The sequence below is a fragment of the Myripristis murdjan genome, chromosome 17 (genome assembly GCF_902150065.1).
Source record: "Myripristis murdjan chromosome 17, fMyrMur1.1, whole genome shotgun sequence".
Taxonomy (NCBI): Eukaryota; Metazoa; Chordata; class Actinopteri; order Holocentriformes; family Holocentridae; genus Myripristis; species Myripristis murdjan.
The window spans coordinates 13,138,858-13,164,482 of record NC_043996.1 but is presented as its reverse complement, the minus strand read 5'-3'; the positions used below and the strand labels follow the sequence as shown (position 1 = coordinate 13,164,482).

General features: G+C 41.1%; 1 protein-coding gene across 2 annotated transcripts; it reads right to left on the bottom strand.

The window, feature by feature from the left end:
• Nucleotides 1–27: 27 nt before the first annotated feature.
• sgip1b (SH3GL interacting endocytic adaptor 1b) lies at nt 28–24,148 on the bottom strand. 2 transcript variants are annotated; one of them, XM_030075136.1, is made up of 24 exons: nt 24,044–24,148; nt 22,383–22,410; nt 17,822–17,885; nt 17,560–17,605; nt 17,049–17,105; nt 15,708–15,765; nt 13,780–13,955; nt 13,588–13,599; nt 13,003–13,014; nt 12,374–12,398; nt 12,198–12,261; nt 11,857–11,927; nt 11,672–11,746; nt 10,804–10,872; nt 9,952–10,710; nt 6,843–6,967; nt 6,206–6,356; nt 5,277–5,388; nt 4,541–4,696; nt 3,733–3,865; nt 3,306–3,508; nt 3,086–3,150; nt 2,433–2,597; nt 28–2,208 (listed from the first exon to the last, which is right to left on the bottom strand). In XM_030075136.1, the coding sequence occupies exons 2-24, from the start codon at nt 22,390–22,392 to the stop codon at nt 2,186–2,188; spliced, it is 2,631 nt and encodes an 876-aa protein (XP_029930996.1). In that variant the 5' UTR covers nt 22,393–22,410; nt 24,044–24,148; the 3' UTR covers nt 28–2,185. The 2 variants fall into 2 exon arrangements, with proteins under 2 accessions (XP_029930996.1, XP_029930995.1); XM_030075135.1 differs by lacking the exon at nt 24,044–24,148 and having other exon boundaries at nt 22,383–22,557.
• Between the last annotated feature and the right edge of the window lie 1,477 nt (nt 24,149–25,625).

Sequence of the window (25,625 nt, the reverse complement as noted above, 5' to 3'; positions counted from 1 at the left end):
TTTGAACAAATAATAGACACAATAATGTCCAATAATTCCCCTTCTTTATTACCAAGTAAAACAGGTATTACATTATATTGACTTTTTATATATTTACTTTGAAAATCTTTGGATGGGAAATTTACATGAGACATTTGCATATTCTGTGTCTTACGCAGTGAAAGGAATACAGCCAAAAGTTATAGAAAAAATAAACTTACAGAAAGCCTCTAATATTGGCGGACATATTCTCACACACATAAGGCAAATCAAAACATAAGCATTGTCAACAGAAACACTCCAAACTACTGTTTCTAGTCAACTGAAGAGAACCAAGTGAACTTGTTAGGTACTTTTCTTTCTTTTTCTCCAAAATCTAAGTAAGGCCTAAATAAAATATTACATCCAGGACCAAATTGTGAGTCAACACATCATAACATTATAAAATGTGATGTTCAAACACATACCAAATGTTACCTTATGACATTAAGCCATCAAGATGTATTATGAATGTGTTGGACTGTAAAGTGTGTTTTGTGTGCAAGTCAAACACAGGAGGATGTCAGCTACATACATATTATGGAGTTGTAATATTATGAATGCATGCCAAACCTATCAACAATGAGCTTCTGAAGGTGCAACAACAGCAAAACAGTGAAAGGAAGTATCAGTGAAGGCAAAGGTTCCTCTCATAACATGATTTAGTTTCAATAACACACGTATCAGCATGAACTGCTTGAAAAGGATAAATTGGCATTGCATTGGTGAGAGTGGTGATAAACAAATGCAGATTAATGCAGATTTCATGCGGAACCATTTTGAGTTATTTGTCATTTACAGTCACAGTTTTTTTTGCACAAGAAATCCACATTTAAAGTAAATGACAAGGGTGAACAGAGATGTGAATGTTGTTGTTATGTAAACTGAATGCATTATGAGGGTTGACATCGATAAATCAAGAGACAATCACAAACACATCCATATGTCCAAAGAGATATTCAAAACATATTTTTTTTATGTACAGTTTTTTACAATTAGTTTTTAAATATTGCTATTAGAAAATGATAAAACACCTATTTACTCCACATGGTGGAAAAACAAGAAAATAAATCAACAAGAGGGACATGTATAGTGCTGTATTCTTTATAGACATTTCTTTTCATTTCTCTGTGATGTCCATAATAATCCTGGTCAAAACCTCTAACAGACTGTAGTCAGAGGAATTAGCCAAGTTACCAAACATCACCAAAGGCCACTCTTACAATATTCAGCCACACTCCCTTTGGCTGTATTTCACCCCTTAAACCTGACTGCTTTTCACCATCATATGGGACATAGATCTGCCTCTGCATGCATCAAGTATTTTAGACTGCTGATATGACTTTAGTACCGAGGTTCATAGTGAACCGTAACGTGACCAGACATCCATAATCAAATCCAGAATGCCAAGTCTCTTATCTGAAGTCTGATAGATAGACCATAATCTTTTCAGCACTGTCTAAGCAGGGAAATAAATTCAATGTTCTGCTTAGACAGCAACAAAACATTTGATCTGTGTCACATGTGATGAAAAAAATCAGATTTGAGGTGGCAGTGTATGTCAGATCTTACCAAGTAACCTATTATTTGGTGAACCCATTAGAATACAACTATCAAGCAACTCCATACAACACATTTTCATAACTTCCATTATTTTCCACCTTGTTTTAGACTGTTTTAATAGCATACATTATCTTTTCGCATTGCCTTCTATAGTGCATTTGCCATGACAACTGGTTAGAGAAAAGAATCTGTGAAATGAATAAGGCTGGATCACGGTATGAATCCACACTGACAAATGTTGAAATTAACAAGAACACAGATGCTGGGCTCTCCTGTGTTTTACTCAATATAAACCAATACGTCTCCCAGGTGCACAAAACTGATTATTTGTAATTACTTGCATAAACTCAGCAGCAACCTACTACTGAACATGAAGGGCAAATAAAATCTAGGGGTTTGTGTGTATGTGTGTGTGTTTGTGAGAGAGAGAGATGGAGAGAGTGAAAGAGAGAGAGAGATAGAGAGAGGGAGAGATTTATGTTCTGAGGTTACTTCTCAAACGTTAATCCTTTGTTGCTAAAGATAAAGTTTCAAATGTATTAAATATGAGATGGATCCATGTCACAGTCAAAAGCCATTGATTCTCCTGGTTCAAACAAGTCCACTAATTATCAGCCAAATATTTACCTGTGAAGAGGAGAAAGAGAGGACAGGTCAAGGAGGAGAAAACAATGCATTCAATTCAACATCACTTTATTTAGCTCATCTGTGTCATCAAACATCTAAAAAAAATGATAGAGCTAGTAGTTATGTAAATTTGTGTGGTGTAATAAAAATGGGAATTGTCCCTTAATTCAAAATGGACACAGTCAGGCATTGTGGTGTCTTCCATCCCTTAAAGTCAAACTGACCTGCAGCAAATCTCTTCTTGACGAGGGAGAGCCTGTAGCCCGTCCCGACCAGATGAATGTCACACCCAGACAGAGTGCTTCCCTCACTGGTGAACTGGACCGCCAGCTGGGATGGTTTACTGGGACCTTCTGTCAACTGGAACCGGCCCAGCAGAGCCCCAACTCCTGCAGGAGGCAGATAGTGTACGGAGCAGTTACTGCACTGATGATTGTTTTTTTTTTTTCTTCTTTTTATGTTTTAAAACTGAAATCTGTAATGCTTTTTCAAATTAAGGTTGCTGCCGTAGAGTGACATGAAAGCTACAGATTACACCTTTAAAGTTTGGATTTTTATGTTAGAGCATATTCATTAGATATTTTCATATCTAATGAATATGTGTTTAGGGATTAATGAAATATAAAACAATCCATTCACCATGAAATCAAATTTAGGTCCTAGTAATGGAGGAAGTGAGTGGAAGACAAAAATTATCACAAGAAAAATGATCACTGAAGGTGCTATATGCAACATTTTTAGACTGAAATCTTATATGTGTTGATGTCTAAATCCCCAGTCAAGTGAAACAAACCAAAAAATATTGAGAGCAATGGTGATTTGAAAGAGGAAGATAATAAAGATAATAAGAATGTAAGATAATAAAATCAACACTCACCTCCATTTTCAGACCTCTGAGAGAGGCTGGGTATCTTCCACTGCATTGTCTGTTGCTCTGGGTTCCTTAATGAGAGAGTGACACTATGTGTGAACAGCAAAAATTTGTCTTCCAGTGTCAAATATAACTCATAAACACAGCAACTAATACGGTCGAACTGAAAAGCTGCAATGAAATTAGACTTGGTACCAATATGGATTTGATGTCAAAGCATCCTCACCAGGTGGCAGCAGGGATCATTGCCTGAAGTTTAGCCACACCGCCGTCAACAGGAACCAGGAAGTGGATGTTGTGTAGTGGCACAGGGTTGGCCATGGCCTCAGTGTTGTATTTGTAGTCTATCCTAAGGTCTGTGCTGGTAGCATCGCCTCGCCAACTCACTGCCAGGTTCAGAGGAGTGGACTGGATCCCCTCTGCTGCCACCTGAAGCACAGAGAGCACACACACACTTTTGATGATAGATCAAAAAAAGATTTCTATGATAGATAGACAGATGGATAGATACATACATACATACATAAATACACAGACAGACAGAAAGATGGATAGATAGATAGATAGATAGATAGACAGACAGACAGATGGGCAAAATAATGACAGATAGATACATTTATACATACATACATAGGTGGGTAGATAAAGCTGACCTGATATTTGATCATATCCACGTTGTAGTATGTCGCCTGAGGCTTCTGCTCAGCTACTTTCTTCAGATGGCTCATCAAGTTTGGCATATTTACCCAGAATTCCTTGGTGTCTACATTGTGCATTGTGGCATCACTAAATGAGGAAAAAAGATACCTTTTTAATATTTGAACCGCATGAGTCATGTAGTTCAATGTAAGTTCAATCAGGGAGAAAACCTGCACTGTCTTCATGAGCTCACACATTGCTCTTCCTCTGTCCACACTGGCCAATCAGAAGCTATTTCATTTTAAGGCACTCCCCTCATGGGAATTAGAGTGCAGATCGGGCCACATCCAAACCCAACCTGAACCCAACAGGCATTGTTTTTTGTGTCCGAACCCGACCCGAGCCTAAGATTTTGCATGTCCTCGATCACTAAGTTACATCATCACATAAACTCAAGCCCCATACAGGAAATTGCCCAGGACGGTAGATCCATCATGTTTATTTTTTTTCGCACTAGAGTTTCACTAAAATAACGCCAATGTGACTGATCCAGACCCAAACTCGCACATAATGTCTACATTTTTGTCCCATCGGGTGCCAAAGGACTTGGGTCGGGTGTCCACACACTAATGGGAATCACACACAAACAGCATCACTGTCCACAGGAGCCTTTCCCCAAAATCTCTCTCCTGACTGAAGTATAATTAGACACTTGCATATCACATATTATGTATGCACTATGCATTGCTACTTGTTGATGATATTTAGTGATCTGTGTGTTTGTTAGTGTGAGCATGTGTATTTGAATAAAGTGTTTCCTACCAGCACAACAGCTGTGGATTAGGTAGGACCTGCTCCAGTCGGTTATAGTTGCTGATGCTGAAGGCGAGGTTGGGCTGAGTCGGGTGGCTGGCAAAATGCCTGGTTATGCCCGCCGGGAAAGACAGCACCATCTCCCCCATGATCTTTACCACACATCTGGGACGTAGGGAGGGAAGAGGCAGAACTCTGATGTTAGACTTGATGAAAATGTGCACTCCCAGAATCCCTTTGGTATCTAAATGTGAATGTCAAAGAGGATGCCTTGCTGTTGCAGATTAATTCACTTTGTTGGTCTATTACTGAGGCTAGCCAGAAACTTCTCTCCTCGGTCTCCCCTAAAGCATTTTGCTCAGATCTTTCCATTTACTGTCAATATATTCTAATTGGAACACAAATTGCTTTTCGCAGCCTGTAGATTGATATAAAACCACACACAACATTGCGAAACATGTCCTTCATTTTGAGTGGGAAATATGTTGCTATAATTAAGTGAATAAGAAAAAAACATGTGACTTCTACATTCTACAATTTATGATGAAATTATTAGAGGAAAATCATCAGATAGTCAAAATTGTCAAAATTGCCAGAATACCAAGTTGAACCTGCAGCAGTAGCCTATGTGAAGTTAAATTTGTGGTCTTGGTAATAACATCCCACATGCAGTTATGTGTTTCTTTAAAATTTTCATTGTGCCTGTGATACCATGCTCAGTATATAACTGAAAATATTAACATACTTGCTGGGGTCGGCGCCTTTGAAGTAGGCATTGATGGTTTCAGTGAAGGCAGCTGCCACTGGCAGGGTGTCTTGGGGTCCCATGGTGAGTGGGCTGGGTCCTCTGGAGCATCCTAAAACACACACACGATGAGCATGATAGACACACACCCACCCTTTTTTTTCTTTTGAGGTGCCTCTATATGCTCAGCTATGGATTACAGGAAGGCGACAGTGGGGTACAGAAGCAGCCATGTAGAAGCAAATTTTGACACTCCATATAAAATCTAGTCTCAAGATCAGTAAAGTGATGTGGCATGGGATAGGATGGGCAGGGATATGTTTGCTGAGTGGACATGAGGAGAGACAGGAGTCAAACTGCACAGGTTAAAGGAGGGCAAGCCTATTCAGTCCATGCACTGGTGGCATGAATATAGGAATGGTATGGCTTGACTCACCTTCAAAAGCTAAATAAAACCTGCCGTGGTCAAACCACACCAGAGGCTGAGGGCCCTCTGTGTGTGCAGAGAGACAAGGCACGGAGAGAATAGTGGAGGAGATGACATGGAGAAGCAGACAGGACAGGACAGGAGGATGAGTGACTGCATAACATGGACACACACTGAGAGGTGAGAATCTGCAAAAAAAATGCTACAGGGGTGCTCATTTGTTCCCTGTTCACATATTCCCATCACACCAGATATTTTTAGACTGTAAATAAACCAAAACTAAATGCCTGTGTTCTATTTTTGTTTGCTGGTCATGTTGATTTTGCATATTTGCTTGTCTACACTGTCAGGCGAAATACTAAGAATCAATATCCTTTCAATGCAAAAGAGAGACTGGTGGCACCTATAACAAGTGAGTGAATGAATGAGTTATTTGCTGATTAGTGAGTCCCTGTTTTGTCAATTTTGTAGGTGAGAGACTCATAATGAGACCTTCTGGTACCTGCATTGGACATGTTGAGATCCCTCCCCAAAGTCGGCGTGGATGCTGCACTCAGCGAGGTGATGGAGGAGATAGAGGAAGAGCTTTCTGCCCGAGCCAGAGGAGCGAAAGGTGGGGGGCTGCCTGAAACCGGCGGACTGAATGGCCGAGCCTGGAGTTGAAAGACAACACAACACACAATGATTAATACAGAGGAAAGGGATGATTACACACCCACACATCTGTCTGAAAATCAATTACTGAAACACCATTAAACAAAACTCTATCTGTTAATACACTAGTAATGACCCTAGTCAACTATAGCTCTTCTGCTCTAACAAGATAGCCACAGTGGGGTATTTTATTAATGCCTGCCTTTCTCTTGCTCGTCCCCACAGGGAGGTCAAAACACAAGCAAAACTGCTGTGCCCCCTAAAGGTTGGAGGGACTCAGTGACCTGCTCAAGGACACTTCAGCACACTGGGCGCCTATTAACAGGGAGAATAATACTGTTTATCTGAAGTAGAAGCAGCCTGCAAGTTTGGTAGTACTATGTGTCAGTAACTTGTTTAGCAATGACTTGAACGTCAGCCTACAAATCATCGGGGGAGAAAGAGGGAAAGAGCTAAAGAGATAAATAAATAAAGAGATTACATACCAGGTCTGCTATTGGCTTCCCTGGGGGCAGCTTTGGTCGTGATGATGGTCTTGGAGGAGGGGGAGGGGGAGGAACAGGGCTTCCTCCTGACTGAGGCGTGGCAGGACGAGCTGGAGATGAGGGGCCTGCGGCACATGCCAGGGCCAACTGTTAGTTGTGATCATACCAAAAAATGTGATATTTAACCAACTATAGTTCCATAATTTCATCATCATCATCATCATCATCATCATATGTTTATGTCATTGTCACAAAGCAACAAAGCAGAGCAACAGAGTAGCAGAGTAACTGAATATGTCCGGAGTGAGAAGGTATAAAAACACAGTGAAAACATAAATATAACATTATGGTATTCCCTGTGTTCAATCTATCATTTTACACCACAATGTGCCAATATTGTGAGATGATCTCAGGTGCTTTTAAGGCATTTTAGCTCTCAAAAACGTCACTTGATTCACGACAATTTCACTGTTTTCACTGGTTTTGGGAGAAAATGAACTTCTGGGGCGCTAACAAGATCACTAGAGGCCAGAGGATTGAAAGGAGAGGGGCTGTCTGAAACCAGCAGACAACTGTCTGCATTGAGTTTGGCTGCTCCACTCCTGTCATCTGTACTGATCCCTCCTTGCTGAATGGAGCGATTGAGAAACCAGCAATCAGTATGCACTACTGAGTGTGTATGAACAGCTGTGATAGTTCATAGTTGACTTCCTAAATACGTATACATACATACATACATAAGATTTCCCATGTACCCAACATTTCAAGAGCAATGAGACATTGCTCTTGACAGTCTGGACAATGATCTCTCTCTTTGAATACAGCTGTCTAACGAAAACACAACAATACCAGGCATAATTTTAGCGCATCTCATCATTCATGTATTGATGTATGTGCAGCTGTGATGTGACTGTAAATAATCCAGACCTTATAGCAGCATATTTGCTTGCTAGCAGGTGTATATGCATAATGCACGACACAACATCTAACTCTCAAACAACAAGCTGCCACCAAGACTATTAGTTGATCGTTCTGTAAACAGTAAAAAGGGAGGGATTTCTGCATTTTTCTGTTTTTCATGACCTCAATACTTTGTTATTTTTTATTTTCTCCTTTAATTGTTGAGGTAGTCCGGGTCAGATGTGAAATGGTTAATTTCAGTGCAACAGAATGTTCACATTCCTTCCACATTTATCTATGAAAAACTTAATCTGGGTTGTTTGGTTCAGCTCCAGACTGTATTCTCCATTTGACAGAGAATGCGGAAGAGAAATTACATAAAAAAGAAAGTTTGTCATGTTTATTCTTATGATGAAGCATATACAGTTACTCTGATTTTACATCTGGATACTTGTTTCTGGCAGGCGGTTGTCAGAGTATGAGCATTACAAATACAGCAAGCACTCCTTGCCCTTCATTTCAAATATAAAATACAACTTATGTTAACTTCCAAATCACTGTTTTTCTCAAAGTTGTGTGATTTTGATATTGCAGATGTCTGATCTGTTTTTACAAAATAGTTTCAACTCCCAACTTTTCCTCAGGTAACTATAGTAAACAAAACTATTTCTCAAGGGTAGCTTTTGTTCTGTTTTGTTGTTGTGTTTTTGTTGTTGCTGTTTCATTGTTTGTCTTCCAGTGAAAAGGAGAACATATACATTAGGTAGCTTTGCTGCAGCTAATAGTGTATTAAACCCCAGATAATGTAAAACTTGTGAAAATGTAAACAAAGTGTCCCTCTAAATTTGCCAAAAATGCATCAAAATCTCTGCACATAAACAGCAGTTGTTACTTCAAAACTGGTGCAATATGAATTTAAATTTAAACTTTATGTAAATATTATTAAATAATAGTGAAATTACTCACATAATTCCACTATTTCCATTTATGTATTTATTTGTTATTATTATTGTTATATTGTCCATTCAAAATATGTAAAACCACATGAACTAATAATGGCATTTATAATTATAGTATGTTATTACATTGTCCGACATTACACCCCATTAGCACTTTTTTATTTTCTACCAATGTAGACATTTTATAACGTTTGACATTATCTGGCAGTAATTACCTGATCAATAGCTATAAAGTTGAAAAGCACTTAGCGGCCAGCAATAAAAATTAGTTAAAATGAGTCAGCACAGCTTGCAAGGTCTGATCTAGCTAGTCACACCAAAGGATATAGTTTTCAGCTTTTTTTAATTTTATCTTTGAATGTCATTTTTTGCACTGCTTCTTCACTTAAAGGCCCCATAGCATGAAAAATGCAATCTTCGTTGTTTTTTCGTGATAGGGAAGGTCCCGGGGCCACATAAATACTGTCCCATGCATTAAACCTGTGATAAATGGAGAAATGCACACAGCCTGTTCTTTGAAACTCTCCCTTTAAGACGAGTGGACAGCACTTCCTCCTTTTTGTGATGTCACACATAAGACTACTCCACCCACTTAAACTAGCCAGCCCGCCTCCGCTCCCCAGGTAACATGTTAGCCACATGCCGAAGAAACTTTGTTGCGCCATAGATGGATGCAAGGAGACTAATGTTTCACACACATTAACACACCTTAGAGACCAGTGGCTGATGTTAATTTTTTGCAGGATTTTAGTGCAAATTTGCTTGTCTGTTCGGTTTCAGTTACTTGCCTGTGATTGGACCGACCATATGTCACTCAGAAAACAGTCAGCCAATCAGTGGAGAGGTGCTGATTCTCTCTTCTGATTGGCTAAACGAACCGTGCTGCCAGAGCTCCACGAGAAAGGCACAAGAGAGGGGCTGTGAAACTATATTTAGTGGACCACAGGTACTATCAACAGTTAAAATAAAACCCTGGAAAAGTGTACAGCATGGGGCCTTTAATTTCATCCATCGAGGCAGAACTGCTGCCTCCAAGACCAAAGGCTATCAGCCAAACTGACTGAGTTGGCAACATCCATCTCCTTATACTCATAAAGTCTTGAGTTTTGCAGCCCTTTCTTGAAGCTGACTCAGAGTACATTCTCATTCAGAACAAAAGTAACTAAGTTTGTTTGGAACAGAATCAAATGCTGCATTTTGAAGTACCTCCATTCAGTTATTTGGTGCCACTCGGCACACAGAATACTCACTGCTGCCTGAGTAGGGTCCTGGGGAAGACACAATAGACCTGTAGGTGGTTGGAGGGAGAGGGGGTGGAGTGCCCCTGAAGCTTGGCGTCAGCTCTCTAGGTGAACCCACAAAGTCTGGGATATCGTCTCTCAGGTAGGCACCTTCTGGAGTCCTCTTCCCCCCAGTGCCCCCCAGCAGCAAGGGAGATGGTACTCCTGCCCGTGGAGACCTCCGCTCTGCTGGCAGTGGCGGGACGGGGCTGGTGGGGGCAGGGGACGAAGAGTACTCCACAAACTGCAGCACCTCCTCATCAAATGCCTCCTCATCGAGGCAGACCGGAGGAGAATCAGAGGGTGAGAAATTGGGAGGCAGGGGAGGGGCCGGTTCAGCTGGAGGAGGTCCCAGGACGATGGAAGGGGGAGAGTCTGGGGGTGTGAAAGGAGGGGGAGACCCGGGAGAGAACGGTGGAGGGGAAGGTGGGGGCTCATTTGGAGGTGGGCCGGGGGAGAGGCAAGGGGAGGAGGGGGTGGACGAGGGCGTGTCTGGGGGGGGTGACTCTGGTGGTGGAGGTGGAGCAGGTTCATCTGGAGGAGGGGGTCTGTCATTGCTGAAAGTGACCCATCTGGGAGACGCTGTGTCCTCGCTGATCCTTGGGCTATCCACAGGGCCGAACACATCATCCAGGTCAGGGACAGGGGAGCCTTGGTAGGAGGCAGGGGATTGGATGTTCAGGTAGACAGGAGCGGGGCTGCGAGTTGTCCTTCCATTTGGTAGATCGACTGCAAAAAATATTGATGGGTCACTTAGATCACAGCTGTCATGGGACATCATGATATAAAAGGTGTACAATGTTGATTATTAAAAGAATTTACCAGAAGAGTCTGAAGGGTAGCCGTAGTGACTCGTTGACGGAATGTTTTTTGGAGGAAGTGGAGGAGGAGCTAGGTGACAGGAAAATGGGTCAAAGCACATCTACAAGCGTGTTTTCAACAGCTGTAACTGAACACAGAGCACAACAGTCAGGTGGTATGTCTAAATCGCACTCCATTGTGGAAGGGCCGTGCCCCAGTCATCTCTCCAACAGGAATTTTCCCATAATCAAAACACAAAAACCAGGGCTTGAACTGATCCAACCAGCTATGAGATGAATCATTTCCTTATAAAAACGTATTCAAAGTAAGAAAAAAAAAAAAAAAAAAACTGTGACCTTGACAGGACTGAAAGGAATTAACTGCACATCCCATTGCTTTTTGAACCCCTCTTTTGAAGTAACATTTTATCTTGATGATTATGTTGATTATCGTGATTTTTTATTTACTGCACAAAGACATTCATTTTTCATATTATATTGTTCTCATTGGTTTTATAATGACTAATATTTGATGATTTTGAGGTCTTTGTAAGCAAGTTTGTTGCAGCTAGAAGAGCTTGCAACACTGGAAGGTCAGCCCTGGAATAAACTGCTTAACTTTCACACAGTTACCAACTTTGCAACAGTTGCCAACACAGTTACCAATAAAACACAGTTTATAAAAAATAAAGGTTAAATCCAACAGCTTACAGCACATAACATTATCTCACATTCTCATAGCTGATGGTAAGTCACCACTGCATAATTAACATGGATCAAAATGAATTTGCTATGATGATGCTTTGCTAGTAAATTGGATTTTTACATATAAAGCCCAGTGTTGTGCTCTATACAACAAAGATGAGTGTGATTCATTCATGCCAGCTCACCTCCTGTTGGAAAGCCTCTGGTTAAAGGAGATTCGGGCCGTGGTCTTGATTCCCCCCATAATTCACTAGGGACCACTGTGATTGGATGAGCCAGTGACAGAAAAATAATCAGTTTCACCTCTGTAAACTGTCTAGTGACATGCTAATTACTATTTCAAGTGTGCAGCTATATCGGTGAGACAGACCATCATATCTGGCAAAGCTGGTCTCTGGAGGCAACCCAAAGAAGGCAGGAACATTCTGGGATAGTCTGTCACTGCAAGGGATAAATATAATAATCAAAAACAACCACTCCTAATTTTTTGTCTCATTTGTCTACACTAGATGGAGGAAAACAACTTCTGTTGCTATTCAAGACAAATCTACACACTTCAAAGTGAAAAAAATGTTCAGCCCTTCCTGGAAATACAAAAATTCCAGCACCACACAAGGCCATAGCATATGCAGTGGTAACAACAATATCCACACTGAAAAAGAGGGGTATTGGTTTTAGCAGTTGTCAATATTAGTAACAGAATACACAGACCTTGGGGTCTCAGGGGCAGGACTCGGTGTGGGGGTGGAACGTCGGGGTCTAGCAATCTCCTCACCTATGAGAAACATAAAAAAGCACAACATCTCCATGTTAAATGTTGACATGAACAAATGTGTGAGAAAAAAAACTGCATAGTTGTAAAAACCAAGGCCAACTGATGCACTTACAGGACAAGTTTCTTTTTATCTGACCCTGTAAAACAAAGAAAACCAAGTAAAAGATGTATTGAAGATATAGATATTAAACAGGGTTACTGTATGTGTGAAAGTGCTATACACACTGTTTGAGACTGGAATTTTAAGAACATTTAAATATATATATATATATATATATATATATATATATATATATATATATATATATATCCATCTTAACAAATCATGTAGCTTTATTCTCAGCATTAAAATCTATTAACAACAAGTGAGAAATATCTTCCAAAAGGATAAGATAATTACACTTTCATTTCCAATGTACTTTAATTTATTTTAGGGGTTTTATAGAGATAGTTGTCTATATCTTGACTAAAGGTGGATTGCTCCATCAGTAACCAGAAAAATCACATTTATTTCAACAGATTTCTTAAAAAAATAAAAGTTGATCTACATATGAAACATGAAATTTATCTCACTCCATTGCCATATTTTTCATTTGTTTTATGAAATGTAAGATTTTAAGACTCAATATGACATTATGATTAAGTACTATTAAGTTTATAATCTGTACTGCACAACAAGCAACAGACAGTGGAAAGCTGTGCAGGTCTGGAAACAGCCAGCAGATGGTGTGAGAAACTCACCGGGCTGCGTCTCTGAGATCAGCAAAAAGGAAGAGAGAACAGACCTGGGTCAGAGAGTGAGTGACAAATCAGTCAAATGGACACAAACTAAAATTGCACACACCTCTGCACCTCTTTACTTTAACCGCAAAGCTTTCATAATGCAACCTAAGCCATAACACCTTTGTTAGGAATATGCACATAACATCAGCATTATGCATGACCAGCATTCACACAGCTGCACATTTCATGTAGTCTGCTGCTCAGCATGTAAGCTCCAGTGGAACCAAACCAATAGGCTTGGAGCAAGTGTTATGTTTTCTGTGCATTATGTAACACAGACGCTTTGCCAGACAGGTTCAAGTAAAGTTGCAAATCAAAAGAAAATTACAAAAAAGGAAGGGAGATATCATTGCTTGATAAGGCTTGATAAGAACATACACTCTGAGGGAGGGACAAACACCACATGCAGAAAAGTGGTTGGACATGTAATAAAGGCAACTACTGCTGAAAGGAAAAATGATCAAGCACTGCTACCAAGTAAACCCATGCCATGCATTCTTTCTTGGTAGTGATACAGAGATAAATAAGTTTAGACAAGCTTACCGGACTTCTCTTCTGCAAGGTGTGCAAGTCAGCAGAAGCAAAGGGAAGAGAAGACAGGGTCACAGAGAGAGATGAAGGAATTTAAATTCATTAGATTCAGATCCCATTGCTAAAAACACAGGGTTTGCATGCATATTTTGTGCCAAGCAGTATTGTGTCACCTAACAAAAGTGGCAGTGACTAGTGGCTCACCAGAGAGGGAGACAGCGCCAGGCCTCCCACTGAGGCCTTCAGCTCATCCATAGTAGGAGTGACACACTTGGCACTGTCTGACACCAGCGGCTTGATCTTAATTTTGAACTTTTTCTTGCTGTCCTCCTCATCCTCTGAATCGCTGGAGGAGAAAAAATTTTTTCCTTTGGAAGCTGGTGGGTGCTTGTCAAGGACAAGAGGGCATGTAGAGTGAAACCAACACTGATATCCAGTATTTAGTGTTGTAGACCAGCCGCTAGGAAACACTTTTGCCTTAGTCTCATCAAACTGAAAGCAGTTTTACTAAGTCATGACAGCAAAGAGCTGAGTACACAGCTGTGTTGTCATCAGACTCACTCTTGCTCGTATCATCTGAGATTAATTTGTTTTCTTAGTGTGTCTAGATCTAGCAGAACTGGCCCTTACATTGTCTGATCATATTTTACTAAAATGCCTACATAACATTTTTTTTGTTTGTTTTGAAATGTTAGCAGAGACACTAATGTGAACTTTGAATCCTGAGTGAGTTTGCAGAGCAGCATATTTTTAGCCCATTGAAAGCCTTAATCTTGATTTGGACTTCCTAAGCTCTTAGTCTTGTCTAAGGTAATCCCAACTACAACACTGCTAATATTAAAGATTTAGTTGTGGCCTGAGGATATACTTCTACCAAGGGTTAATTAAAGCTATGATCCAAATACTTCCTTTGAAAATAAATGCTCTCTAAAGCTGTAGGATAATGCAGCAGAGGAGTGAGACCTTAGCTCTCTGTCTCTGTCTGCTGTGCCCCAGTTTAACAACATTACACCTGCGGTAACTGACACTCCGGTTTTATCTGAGCTAAATCTTCCTGTGCATGGCAGACGATCTCCATACTACCAGCTCTCAGGTATCACATTTCAGATCCAATTCAAAAATATAGTTCACTGAGACCTGCAGCAGTAAAACAAAGCTTGAAATGCCAATTCAGTTCTGGGTGAGAGGTTAAAGGGAACTATGGCTTAATGACACCTGTTAAGTAAATCCAAATGAAGTGTGGCTTTGTCTGGCTGCCCCACACCTTCTGTCTTTTTAAGAATAAATCAGAGGTGACTAGATTAAGAGTTAAATTTTACTTCACGCATAAAGGTGACCATCCCATGAATATGCTAAAAAAGAAAGGGTAAAAATGCTATTATACTTTTATTTCAAATAGATTAAATTATTACAATGCTCTTTTTACCTGTCTGCAAAAGCAGTCAATTGAGAATTTTCAGCATATTCAGAACTGTGCAGCTAGACTTTTAACCAAAACAAGGAAAAGAGAACATATTACCCCGGTTTTAGCTACACTCCATTGGTGCCCGGTGTCTTTTAGAGTAGATTTTTAGGTTCTTTACTTGTTTTTAAAGCTCTTAATGGTTTTGGACCGGCTTACATTGCAGACGCTCTGTCATTTTATAATCCTTCACGAGTTCTTAGATCCTCTGCTGCCTGGTTGTTTGACACAAACAATTATACGCACAAAAAATAGGCTGTGCAGCTTTTTTCATATTTTCATATTTTATTATTTTAAAAGTCTGTTTTTGCTTTCCCATAGGTATTTATCTACAGTCTTTTTTAATTGTGTAATTTATTTTGCCTTTGTTTTAATGTTTTGCATTTAATTTTTTATTTGATTGTAAGGCACTTTGAGCTACATGTCTTGTATGAAAGGTGTTCTATCAATTAAATTTATTACTATTATAATTTTTCTGCTGCTGCAGGGGCAAACATATGTGGTATGGCTGGAAAGGGAGGGTCTATTGATTTGGCCTATTTAATGCTGAGAAGCACTCGTCCAATGTGTCACTCAGCCAAACAGGTCAATAGTTTTGCAGGCAAGGGACCCAAGACTGCTGCTGCTGCTGCTGCTGCCTCCTGCCTGCCAGTCTCAGCTGAAAGGATATCATCTCCTTCCTCACCAGGTCTGAAGCTGAAACCCTCCTCATCCACGTCAGGAGAGGCCTGGGAGAGGGAGGGGAGAGCAACCGAGCGACAGTCAGTTCGAGTTCATCACACACTGTAACAGATGCACTGCTAAACTCTTCTCATTCCTGTGAACACTGCATATATGCTGATCAGATTTCACTCAGTTGTCTTGTCTGATACCCCTTTTCCACCAGGGCTGGTTCGGAGCCGGTGCCTGACTTAGCACCAGTTTTTTGGCTTTCCACTGCCCGAGCTGGGGCCAAACTGGTGCCAAACTGGTTCCAAACTGGTGCTAGGCAAGCACCGACTCCGAGCAGGGGCTAAACAGGAACCAGAGAAAGAACCGATGACGCGGCCCACCGCGTCATTGGTGGGCGGGGTTACAAAACAAAACAGGAACTGCGAACGCTATAAACATAAACAATAATCCCCGAGAAGCCGCGGGTTATAATGATTTTACAACGGCATGGAAGGCGGCTCAGCAAATTACATTTAAGGATGAGAAGCACCCGTTTTATAAGTAAACATAGCGGTCATTCGTTCCGATCACGAATCCGACAGGTAGCCGGCAATAATTGTGTTTTTCGCCTCTGTATTGAAATGTAGGCTTGTAAAGACACAAGCAGTATTTGCATCGCTAATAAATCCAGATCCTGCTCCACCCGGGGCCAGAAACTGTATCGGGAAAGCAGCATTATATGCATGACTGAGACGCGGCTCACCAACATCATCCCCGACTCACTGATCAGTTTCACCGGCTTCAGGGCAGGACGGGCGGACAGAGACAGAGACGCTGCAGCCACTGTATAGTATGAGTATGCAGTTTGATGTGTGTTGAACTGATGAAGCTGCCGTGACAATGTAATTTCCTGCAAAGGATTAATAAAGTATCATTCATTCATTCATTCATCATGATGGTTATTGTGATTCTGAGCGGGCGTCTCGCGCACCCGTCATCACGTTTTCCGAAGACGTCATGACGTGGCTCTGACTTGGCTCCACTTTGCTCTTGACCGGTGGAAAAACAAACCGGTTCTTCGTTGGCACCAGTTAAGCACCGGCTCTAGCACCAGCTCCGAACTAGCACCAGGTTTTTTCTGGTGGAAAAGGGGCATGAGACAGCCAGATGATTGGCTAAAGCTCTTGTTGACTTATAGAATATATGCAACTATTACTTTGTTTGCATAGTTTAATCAGTAATTTTAAATGTGCCGTTACATGATAATGAGCACAGTAAGGATTTCACGCCTACAAAATCTCTGCTCAGTCAAAAACATAATGAATAGTATCAAGGCTGGAAGTCGACTGTGGGTACTTACATATCTGTCCCAGTCAATCTCCCCATAGAAGCCATTGGGTGCCCCATTGGCCTTTTTCTATCAAAATGAAAACAAAAGAAAGCAATAACAAGTGGTAACAAGTAGGCTATTTTTTAGTCTACCCGGAGTAATGTTAGTATGATTATTGGCATGACAAACATAAGGAATCACAATGCAACATTTTAATTTGAATAAATATCACAAATGACAACAAAAAAACAAAAACATCAGAATCCCCCTGATGTTTGTAACAGCTGTGCAACAACCCGCTCTGAATCTACAACACCACTACATAAAAAAGTCCAGCTGGGTTGTCCACAACTGGTCACATCCATTGTAGGTTAATATTTCATCTGGTAAATGACTCTCGAGCACCATAATGTTACAAATCCCCAAAAGCACAAGTCATCTTTAGGTCACACTGATTTGAAATGAATTGTATGTGTACCAGAGTACACACAAGTGATGAACATTTAGAAAATGTAACATACAAAATCCAAAATGTACTTACACTCCCTTTCTTTCCACTTCCAGTTCCTTCTTTGTCAGGTGAGCTCCTGTGTGGAGTAAAAAGGACAGCATGATGATCAGATTTTGTCATTAATGCTTCGGAGCTTGAGTCCAACACAACTTTAGAAGAAAAAAAAATGTACTTTCTTAATGCCTGCCAACTTCTCAAAAAAAAATTCCAGTTGTTAAATTATGCAATGTTTTTAAAGTTTGTTAAACTTTGCATATTTATTGTGTCCCAGTATGCGCATGGGCACACTCACGTGGAGTCTGTATCCTTGTCTTTCCTCCGTAACCCTAAGGCCTTTCTGGTTCGGTTTTTCAGTCCTATTGCAATGAGACAGTGAAAGGAAAGGAGAAAAACACAAAGAAAGAGAGAGAAAACAACATCATAAAGAATTAAACTCAGCAGTTTTAGAATGTACTTTTAAATGAACCGGCACAACGACATTTCAATTGTAGTTAAAAGCTTAGCAGAGTAGGAGGCTGATGTAACTCAAGGAGAAGCATTGCCTGGTTGATAGACAGGAGATCCACTAACCCTAATGACATCATTTAATACACAGTGATGTATCAAAGTGGGACATAAACATCCTCTCATCCAGGCAAAGCATCCACCAGACATATAGCAGACATTACATCATATAGACACAGAAGCAATTCACTTAAGTGTCCCCTCCATAAATATATAAGATGGCATGGAAAGACAAACCAGGGGTGATCAATTTGAACACTTCATTAGTGAGATTCACAGGAGAATAGGGAGAAATTTACAGTGACCCGGCTGCCAAACTGGATGCCAAGCTCCCTGCAGCATTGTCTGTTGGCACCATGCAGCGCAGAAATCAGGGCAACCAGAAAAATCAACACAAAGACACACTTAAATTTAATGTGTGCAAAAAGGTTTCCCAAGGCTCCTCATATTAGTAAATCTTGCTGGCTGGGATTTCACAGACTTCATCTGTGTTCTTCGGTCCTGTAGAAGTGATAGAGCTGGGTAGTGCAGCCAAAAACACACATCATGATATCTTTGACTGAATATCTAGACTTATTGTAGGAATGAGTATTGGTGCTTTCATAAGATATTTACACATCAGAGGTTTTTGATATAAAGCATTAATCATGTTGATATGATGTGAGGCAGATAGAGGCAACTAATAGAACAGCTAGAACAGTCTAAATAAGTTCAGAAATTGTACATCTCTTTACTGTGATGCAGCGTTTAAAACCAGGAAAAGATAACTCTTATGTCGTATCATGATATTACAGTATCCAACATCCAAGACAATATCCAGCATTGTATCATGATATCGACACAATATCAATTTATATCGCCCATCCCTAAGAAGTAGTAGTAGTATAATGGGTTTAATTGTGACCTAATACTACCATGTGTAAAACAAATCACAAAAAACAAAAACATAAACATACTGCAATGTAGAAATATGTAATGAATGACCATGAAGCTCCAAAGGTAAGTAGTGAAAGCTTGTGTCAGCCCTGTCCTTGTTGACTCAGAGTGCATGAGCAGCAGTTAAAACCCTGCATAGTCTGTGGCTCTCCTGAACCAGGATTATAAGACAGATAAACAGTGCAGATAAGGCGAATTCACGCTGGACTGGTTTGCAATGTCAGTGTCACTTGGGAAGCAGAAAGTCTCCCGGGTGCTGAAGGACATGCCAGGGCCTGTGATGTATTAGCTAGCTAGCCTGCTCAATGGCAGCAGTTATCCCTGCACTGGCTCCACATTTGTGCAGCTCTGTACCCCTCTGTCCTGTCTAGTCAACATGTGTCTTGAGTGTTAAGGTGTAAAACAAGAGAAGCAAGCCTGACATTGATGTGTAAAAACCTATTGAGCTGTGTTATGTACACTGATACAGGACAAGTAGCACTGAGCAATCCCTGGTTTGCTGAGTGCTGACGATACATTGTGCATAATACTTCATGCATCAAAGGAGTACTGCTATTTTTGTAACCCATTCATAAAGTTTGTGAACAGAGCCCTAAGGAACTCTTTAAACACAGCCTTAATGTACTTCATCATATTAACTGTAAGTATATATAGGCCATGTTAATTCATGCTGATTCGAAGGAACACATAGCTTAAAGTAAGGCTGGGTGTTACATAGATATTATATTGTTATTGTTATTGTGATATGAGACTAGATATTGTCTAGGATTTTGGATATTGTTATATGGCACACTGTTGTCTTGTTGTCCTGGTTTTAAAGGCTGTATTACAGTAAAGGGATGGATTTTTCTGAACTTATTAGACAACTCTGGCTGTTTTCTATTATTTGTCTCTACCTGTTTGGTCATTGTAACCACATTACTAATAACTGTTTATCAAAAATCTTGCGTGTAAAGAATGTATGAAAGCACCAATAGTCATCCCGACAATATCATTACATTATATATTGGGTTAAGTCAAAGTGATATTTTATTATTGCCCAACTCTTCCTTTGAAGGTCCCATATTTTAGAAATGCAGAATTTCCTGTATTCATTTATGATATGGGATTATTTGTGAAGATTTTAACATACTGTAGACATTGTTAGAATCTGATTTTGTTTGAGAGGTGCAATTTAAGGTTATTGAGTTTTTAAAAATCTTTTTATATAGGCTGTTTCAGACTAACTTCATTAGACACACCACAGCTAGACTTGTCTTGATTTGCTCTCCTCACTGCAGATTTCCTGAAATCCTCCCAGTCAGGCCAGTTTAAAGCATTTTCAGTTACAAGGTCTCCACTCAGCAGGTTTACCTCATTTGTGTAAGTGGAACTGATGCTGTTGGCCAATCAGGATCCAGTATTATGACTGCCTGTTAAGACTTGAAATCTATTCAGTTTAATTCAATTCAACTTTTTCCTGAATGACATTCATTTGTAAAACATCACATTGAAGATTATTGTCATCTTGAGCCATATCTGAAAGAAATATCATATAGAAAGTAAAGAGTATGGGACCTTCAAACTTCTACTACTACTTAGACTGGTGAGATTAACCAGAATTAGTTTCGGACACAGCTCCCTCAATCCTTGTGCCAGCCTGAGGTCAGTGTCAGACAATAGAAATGACTCACGAGCATTACAATTACAGACTTATAATACCCAGGGTTTTGGTTTGATTCATCTGAACAACAGAGTCCTTCACTCCTTTAGTTTTATTTGTTTGGGCAGGTAAGAACAATGCCATCCAAAATTAGGTGTGCATCAAACAACTGCATCAAAATGTCCTTGAAGTGGACTGAATCACTAGTATTCAACTATTCTTTGTGAGCTCTGAGCCTGTTACACCACCAGAAAAGATAAATAAAGTCCTTAAATGCAGTTAAGTTCAGCATGGTTGGCTAATGCCAGTCAGGTTATTTTGATTTTCCCCTGTGCCAATAAGTACCATAATGTCACAGAATGATAGGTCCCCGAAACTGTCCAGTGGATGAGTTACCTGTCAGTCCTAGTGGCCTTTGTTCACAGCTTTTAGTTTATTTGTGAACCCTTAACAAACTAGATGCAAAGAACCTAATGGGTCTTTTTTCTGCCATGTTTAAAAAAAATGAACTAGAGGTGTGATCCAACATTAAAATGCTCCTTTCAGTGATGAATTCTACTACATCAAGAATGATCCAGGTTCCTAGAAACACCCCATACATTTTGTATATCACATATCTGAAAACCACTCACATGCTGCATAAACAATATAAACAAAATGGAAGCATTTACAGTAGTGGAATAGTGGCAATATGTGAGTCTAAATTGGAACAGTCATATGTACTGAATGTTACTAACTATGCAAACTACTGCATGTCCAACTGCCTGTACTGTGTCACTGGTAAGTTTGGTTACTTGTACATATGGCTTAGAATGACTGTGATGAGCATGTGACATCTGTGTGGAAGTGAGTGCTGGTTTTCCTAGATGAGATGTGAACTAAGCACAATATCATGGCAGGCTGACCGCAGGCCTTTTGCTAATAATAGCCACCTTCCATTACCATGTTGGCATTAATGGATGGTAAGGGCCTAGTACTCTTTATGCAGGGCTGGATCTATGATTGAGTTCTTTCACAAGCATTTTAGATCTTTTTAAAAGCACTGCCCTAAACAATCCAGTTATTCATAGTTTGCTATTTACTTCTTTCCTGTCTGTAACTGTTATGCTGTGCCTTTGTTCTGTGGTATGATCCTTTTACTTTACTTATGTCCATAATAAAGCATGATTAAAGATAATTTTTGCAATCAACATGATATTATATTGTATTAGGAACAATAGCATTAGTAGAGGTATGAATGAGTCCAGCTGGATTTGCACACAGTCCTATTTTGTTAGCTGTAATAAGCGCTTCCTGGACCGCTCAGACCTCTCTGAACACTACACATTTATAGGACACAGCCTTACTATGTAACCTTGAGAGAGAACTATAAACTACACGTACACACACACACACACACACTGACACACTATCACATGTGCAAACACACATGCATCCACACAAGCATGGACATCAGCAAGTGCGGTACTACACCGCCGTGAGCATTTGTCCTACCTTTACAAATCAATCTACACCTCACACGCACACTCTCTCTCTTTCACACACACACACACACACACACACACACACACACACACATACATGCGGCAGCCACGTCACATAGGACATGTAGCCCAGGTGTTCCAGAAATCCATAAGGCATTACACAGCACATCACTACGTTCACAAGCTCTAGCAGTTCCAACAGGACACAAGAGGATGGGAGGGAGGAGGCAGCAGGGAAAAAGCCAAGAGGATAAATGATGGAGGAGAAGAAGAGCACAGATAATTACCTTGCATCATGGTTGCAGATTTTCATTCCTGTGTTGCCCCCCGCGCACACGGTGGGAGACAGCCCGATAGCAGGACAAGTAGACAGAAATGGAGAAATCCAGCCGGTTAGATGATGCCTGGCCTGGGCATGGCCAATTCTGCACAGCTCCCCAATGAAGCACCGATGTTGATTCCCTCCACCCCCAAAAAGGCCCAGCTCCCAGACACCCTCACAGGGTGGGGGTGGAGGGGTTGGGGGGAGGCTGAGAGGCAGGGGTGGGGTGGAGAAGTGGTGGGGTGGGGGAGCAGTGAGAAGAGAGTCCCGAGGAATCTACAGCAAATCGGGGGAAGGGGGTCCTCTCTGCATGCGCTAGGCCCCGGCCGCTCAAACAGCACCAGCACACACCATCTCCGAGAGGGGGGATGCTGAGAAAAGGCAAAGGAGGAAAAAAAACAGAGCAATACAGAGAGAGCAAGAGAGAGAGAGAGGGAGAGAGAGAGAGGCAGACCGAGAAAGACAGAGAGAAAGGGAGGGGAGGGGAGGGAAGGAGTGGGAGGCTTGCTGATGTCACATCTGCACTAAACCAATCCCTGTAACCATGGTCACATGGCTGCTGTCCCCTGATGCCTTAGCAGCTCTCAGCTCGCCTAGAGCAGACACTCCACAGCAAACTGCATGTACATATATGCAAGGTCTCACATAATGTCTAACTGTATGAGACTGTTTCCCCAGCTACGGTGCTGCGGCTGCACTCTCTCTAAAATATGTGTCACAGTGTGTTGATGTGCAGTTTGCACTCGTGCATTCAACTTGATTTCTGTTTGCCATTGGACATTTACTTGTGTACATTCATGTCGCAATAATGTTGCTGTCGTTGTACAAAGACGTGCTGTGCTGTGATGTGCGCAGTGACGGTGTGTCATGCACCGCAGAGTGCACACTGTCAGCTGTAATCATAACACTAAGCTCAGTGGGAGGAGGAGGAAGGAGAGGAAGGAGTTATCTCCAATACACACACACACATGCACACACACACACGCACATTTTAGCCTGGAAAAGAATAAAGAAAGCAGCAGAGGACGAATGAGCCCTCTTACTACTACTGTAGCAAGTGCTACACTTATGCAGGGAAGCTGAGATACTATAGTGAATGCAATGGTATGATTATTCAGCTGCTTTAATGGCAGTGTATTGCACTCAGCAGAGTGACTCACCCTGACTGATAGGGAAAGGACAGATGGGGGAAGGCAGTTAGAGGGGAGTGCTGCTTTGGGGAAGGGGTGGGAGGGGGGGTGGGGGGGTGGGGGGGGGTGAGGTCAGATATAGGGGAATGAAGGTATGAAGAGTTTTTTGCTGTGCAGGTCATATAATCTCACAAAAGGATGGATAAAAAAAATCTAAAATTCATTCAAGTTATAATCCTTACATTTTGTATTTACTCTCCCTCTCTCCTTCCCCAGTCTCTCTCCTTTTGCCCTCATAATGGAATAGGTGAGCTGTACTCTACTGCTTATCTGACACATCCACGGTGTGACACAGACACACAGGCCTTGTAGACTATTTTCCTTTCCATATAAAACAAACCAGTATTGGTTTAAAACCCCCTGAGGCAAACAAATTGTTCATTTACCAAATTATGACAACAAGACTATTTAGAAAAGAAGTTGTAGGGTACAGTACCTTTATTCAGTGTCCACGCTACCGTGGTTTACTATTCCCACCAGTCAGGTTCAGTAACTGTTGTTGCTAACCTGGGAATCTTGGAGTAACTGTTAATGAGCTTATGTACCTGGAGATGGAGACCAGGGGCAGTTGCCGTGTGCTTTCCTTAACCCACTCCTTACATAAGATGCCATCCGTGGGTCACAGATCAGAGCAGCTGGGATTAGCAAAGGAGATGTGGAAAGAGCAAAACACAAGAACACAAGGAGAGGAGAGGGAGCTCTGCTGTGTGTGTGTGTGTGCGTGCGTGCGTGCGTGCGTGCGTGCGTGCGTGCGTGCGTGCCTGCGTGCGTGAGTGCGTGCGTGCGTGCCTGCGTGCGTGCGTGCGTGCATGTGCATGCCTGTGTGTGTGTGCGTGTGTGCGTGCAATGCTCTTCAGTACTGCCAAATGTGGCCTTACTTCTTATTGCTGCACATCAGAGTAATGAAAAGTGTTTCACAAGTACACAGGTTAGATGTCAATAAACTGTGGTCATGTCAGACAACATCTCCAAAGGGCTAAAATTATGTTGGACACTTGAAGTGAAGCAAAATGTGCTTCAGTGTGCAGTATTTTGTGTGTCAGCAGGGAAATCCCTGATTATAGCCTGATTTCCATCCAAACCCACTGAATTCAGTTTGATGAAAACTATGGGAAACACCAATGACATGAAGGCCTTTACAGAGGCCTGTCTGTTGAAAACAGTGATAGGATTACTTCATACAATGACTCCACTGGCTGTGTGGCTCAATGCTGCCACCTAATGAACAGTAGAGTTAACATGGTTTGTGTGAGCAGTATTTTTCCCGTAGCAGCAGTTTACTCTAAAATCACCATTCCAAGCATCAGCTGAATCAATCAGAACCAAAATTGTACATCAAGTTGTAATGCTCTGTCGTCACCAGAAATTATCATTTGTGACTGTGCATGGGTTATATTCATTAACTCAGGGGTTGGGTGACAATTCAGGTGTTGAATTTGTTCATTAATTTTTGCTATTTAGTAGACATTAAATGAGTCCCAGCATCCCTGGCCATGTCTGACTGTGTAGTGTGGCTTTCTTCACAACCTGTCACAACATGTAGCAAAAAGCAAGAGGGCCTGAAGACCTGAAGAGAACAAAGTTCTCTTCAGGTGATTTCAAGATCCTTCCAACAAAAGCTAGCAGGGAAATCAGCATACGTCCCTGCATGCACAAAGAGTCATGTGTGCAAGTTATCTTTTGGGCACAATGATTTGAAATGAATTGCATGTTTACCAGAATACACACAAGTTGTGACTATGGAACAATGATCCCCTGGGTGTCACAGAAACATGAATCCACTGGCTGATGGGGTGAAAGCATCACCTCAGATGGAGCTGTCGGCCATGGTGAGCCGGTGTAACTTTGCCACCACTGTGTCCCTGCCTGGAGCTTCTCCACAAGAGCAAAGGAGGACTTGGTCTGCAAGTAACAGGTGACAATTAGGGAAATTTTAAAATTTAAATTATAATTGCATCTTACTGTTATCTAAAAAAAAAAAGTACAGTCCAGTGTTTTAGAAGTAGTTATTACATAAT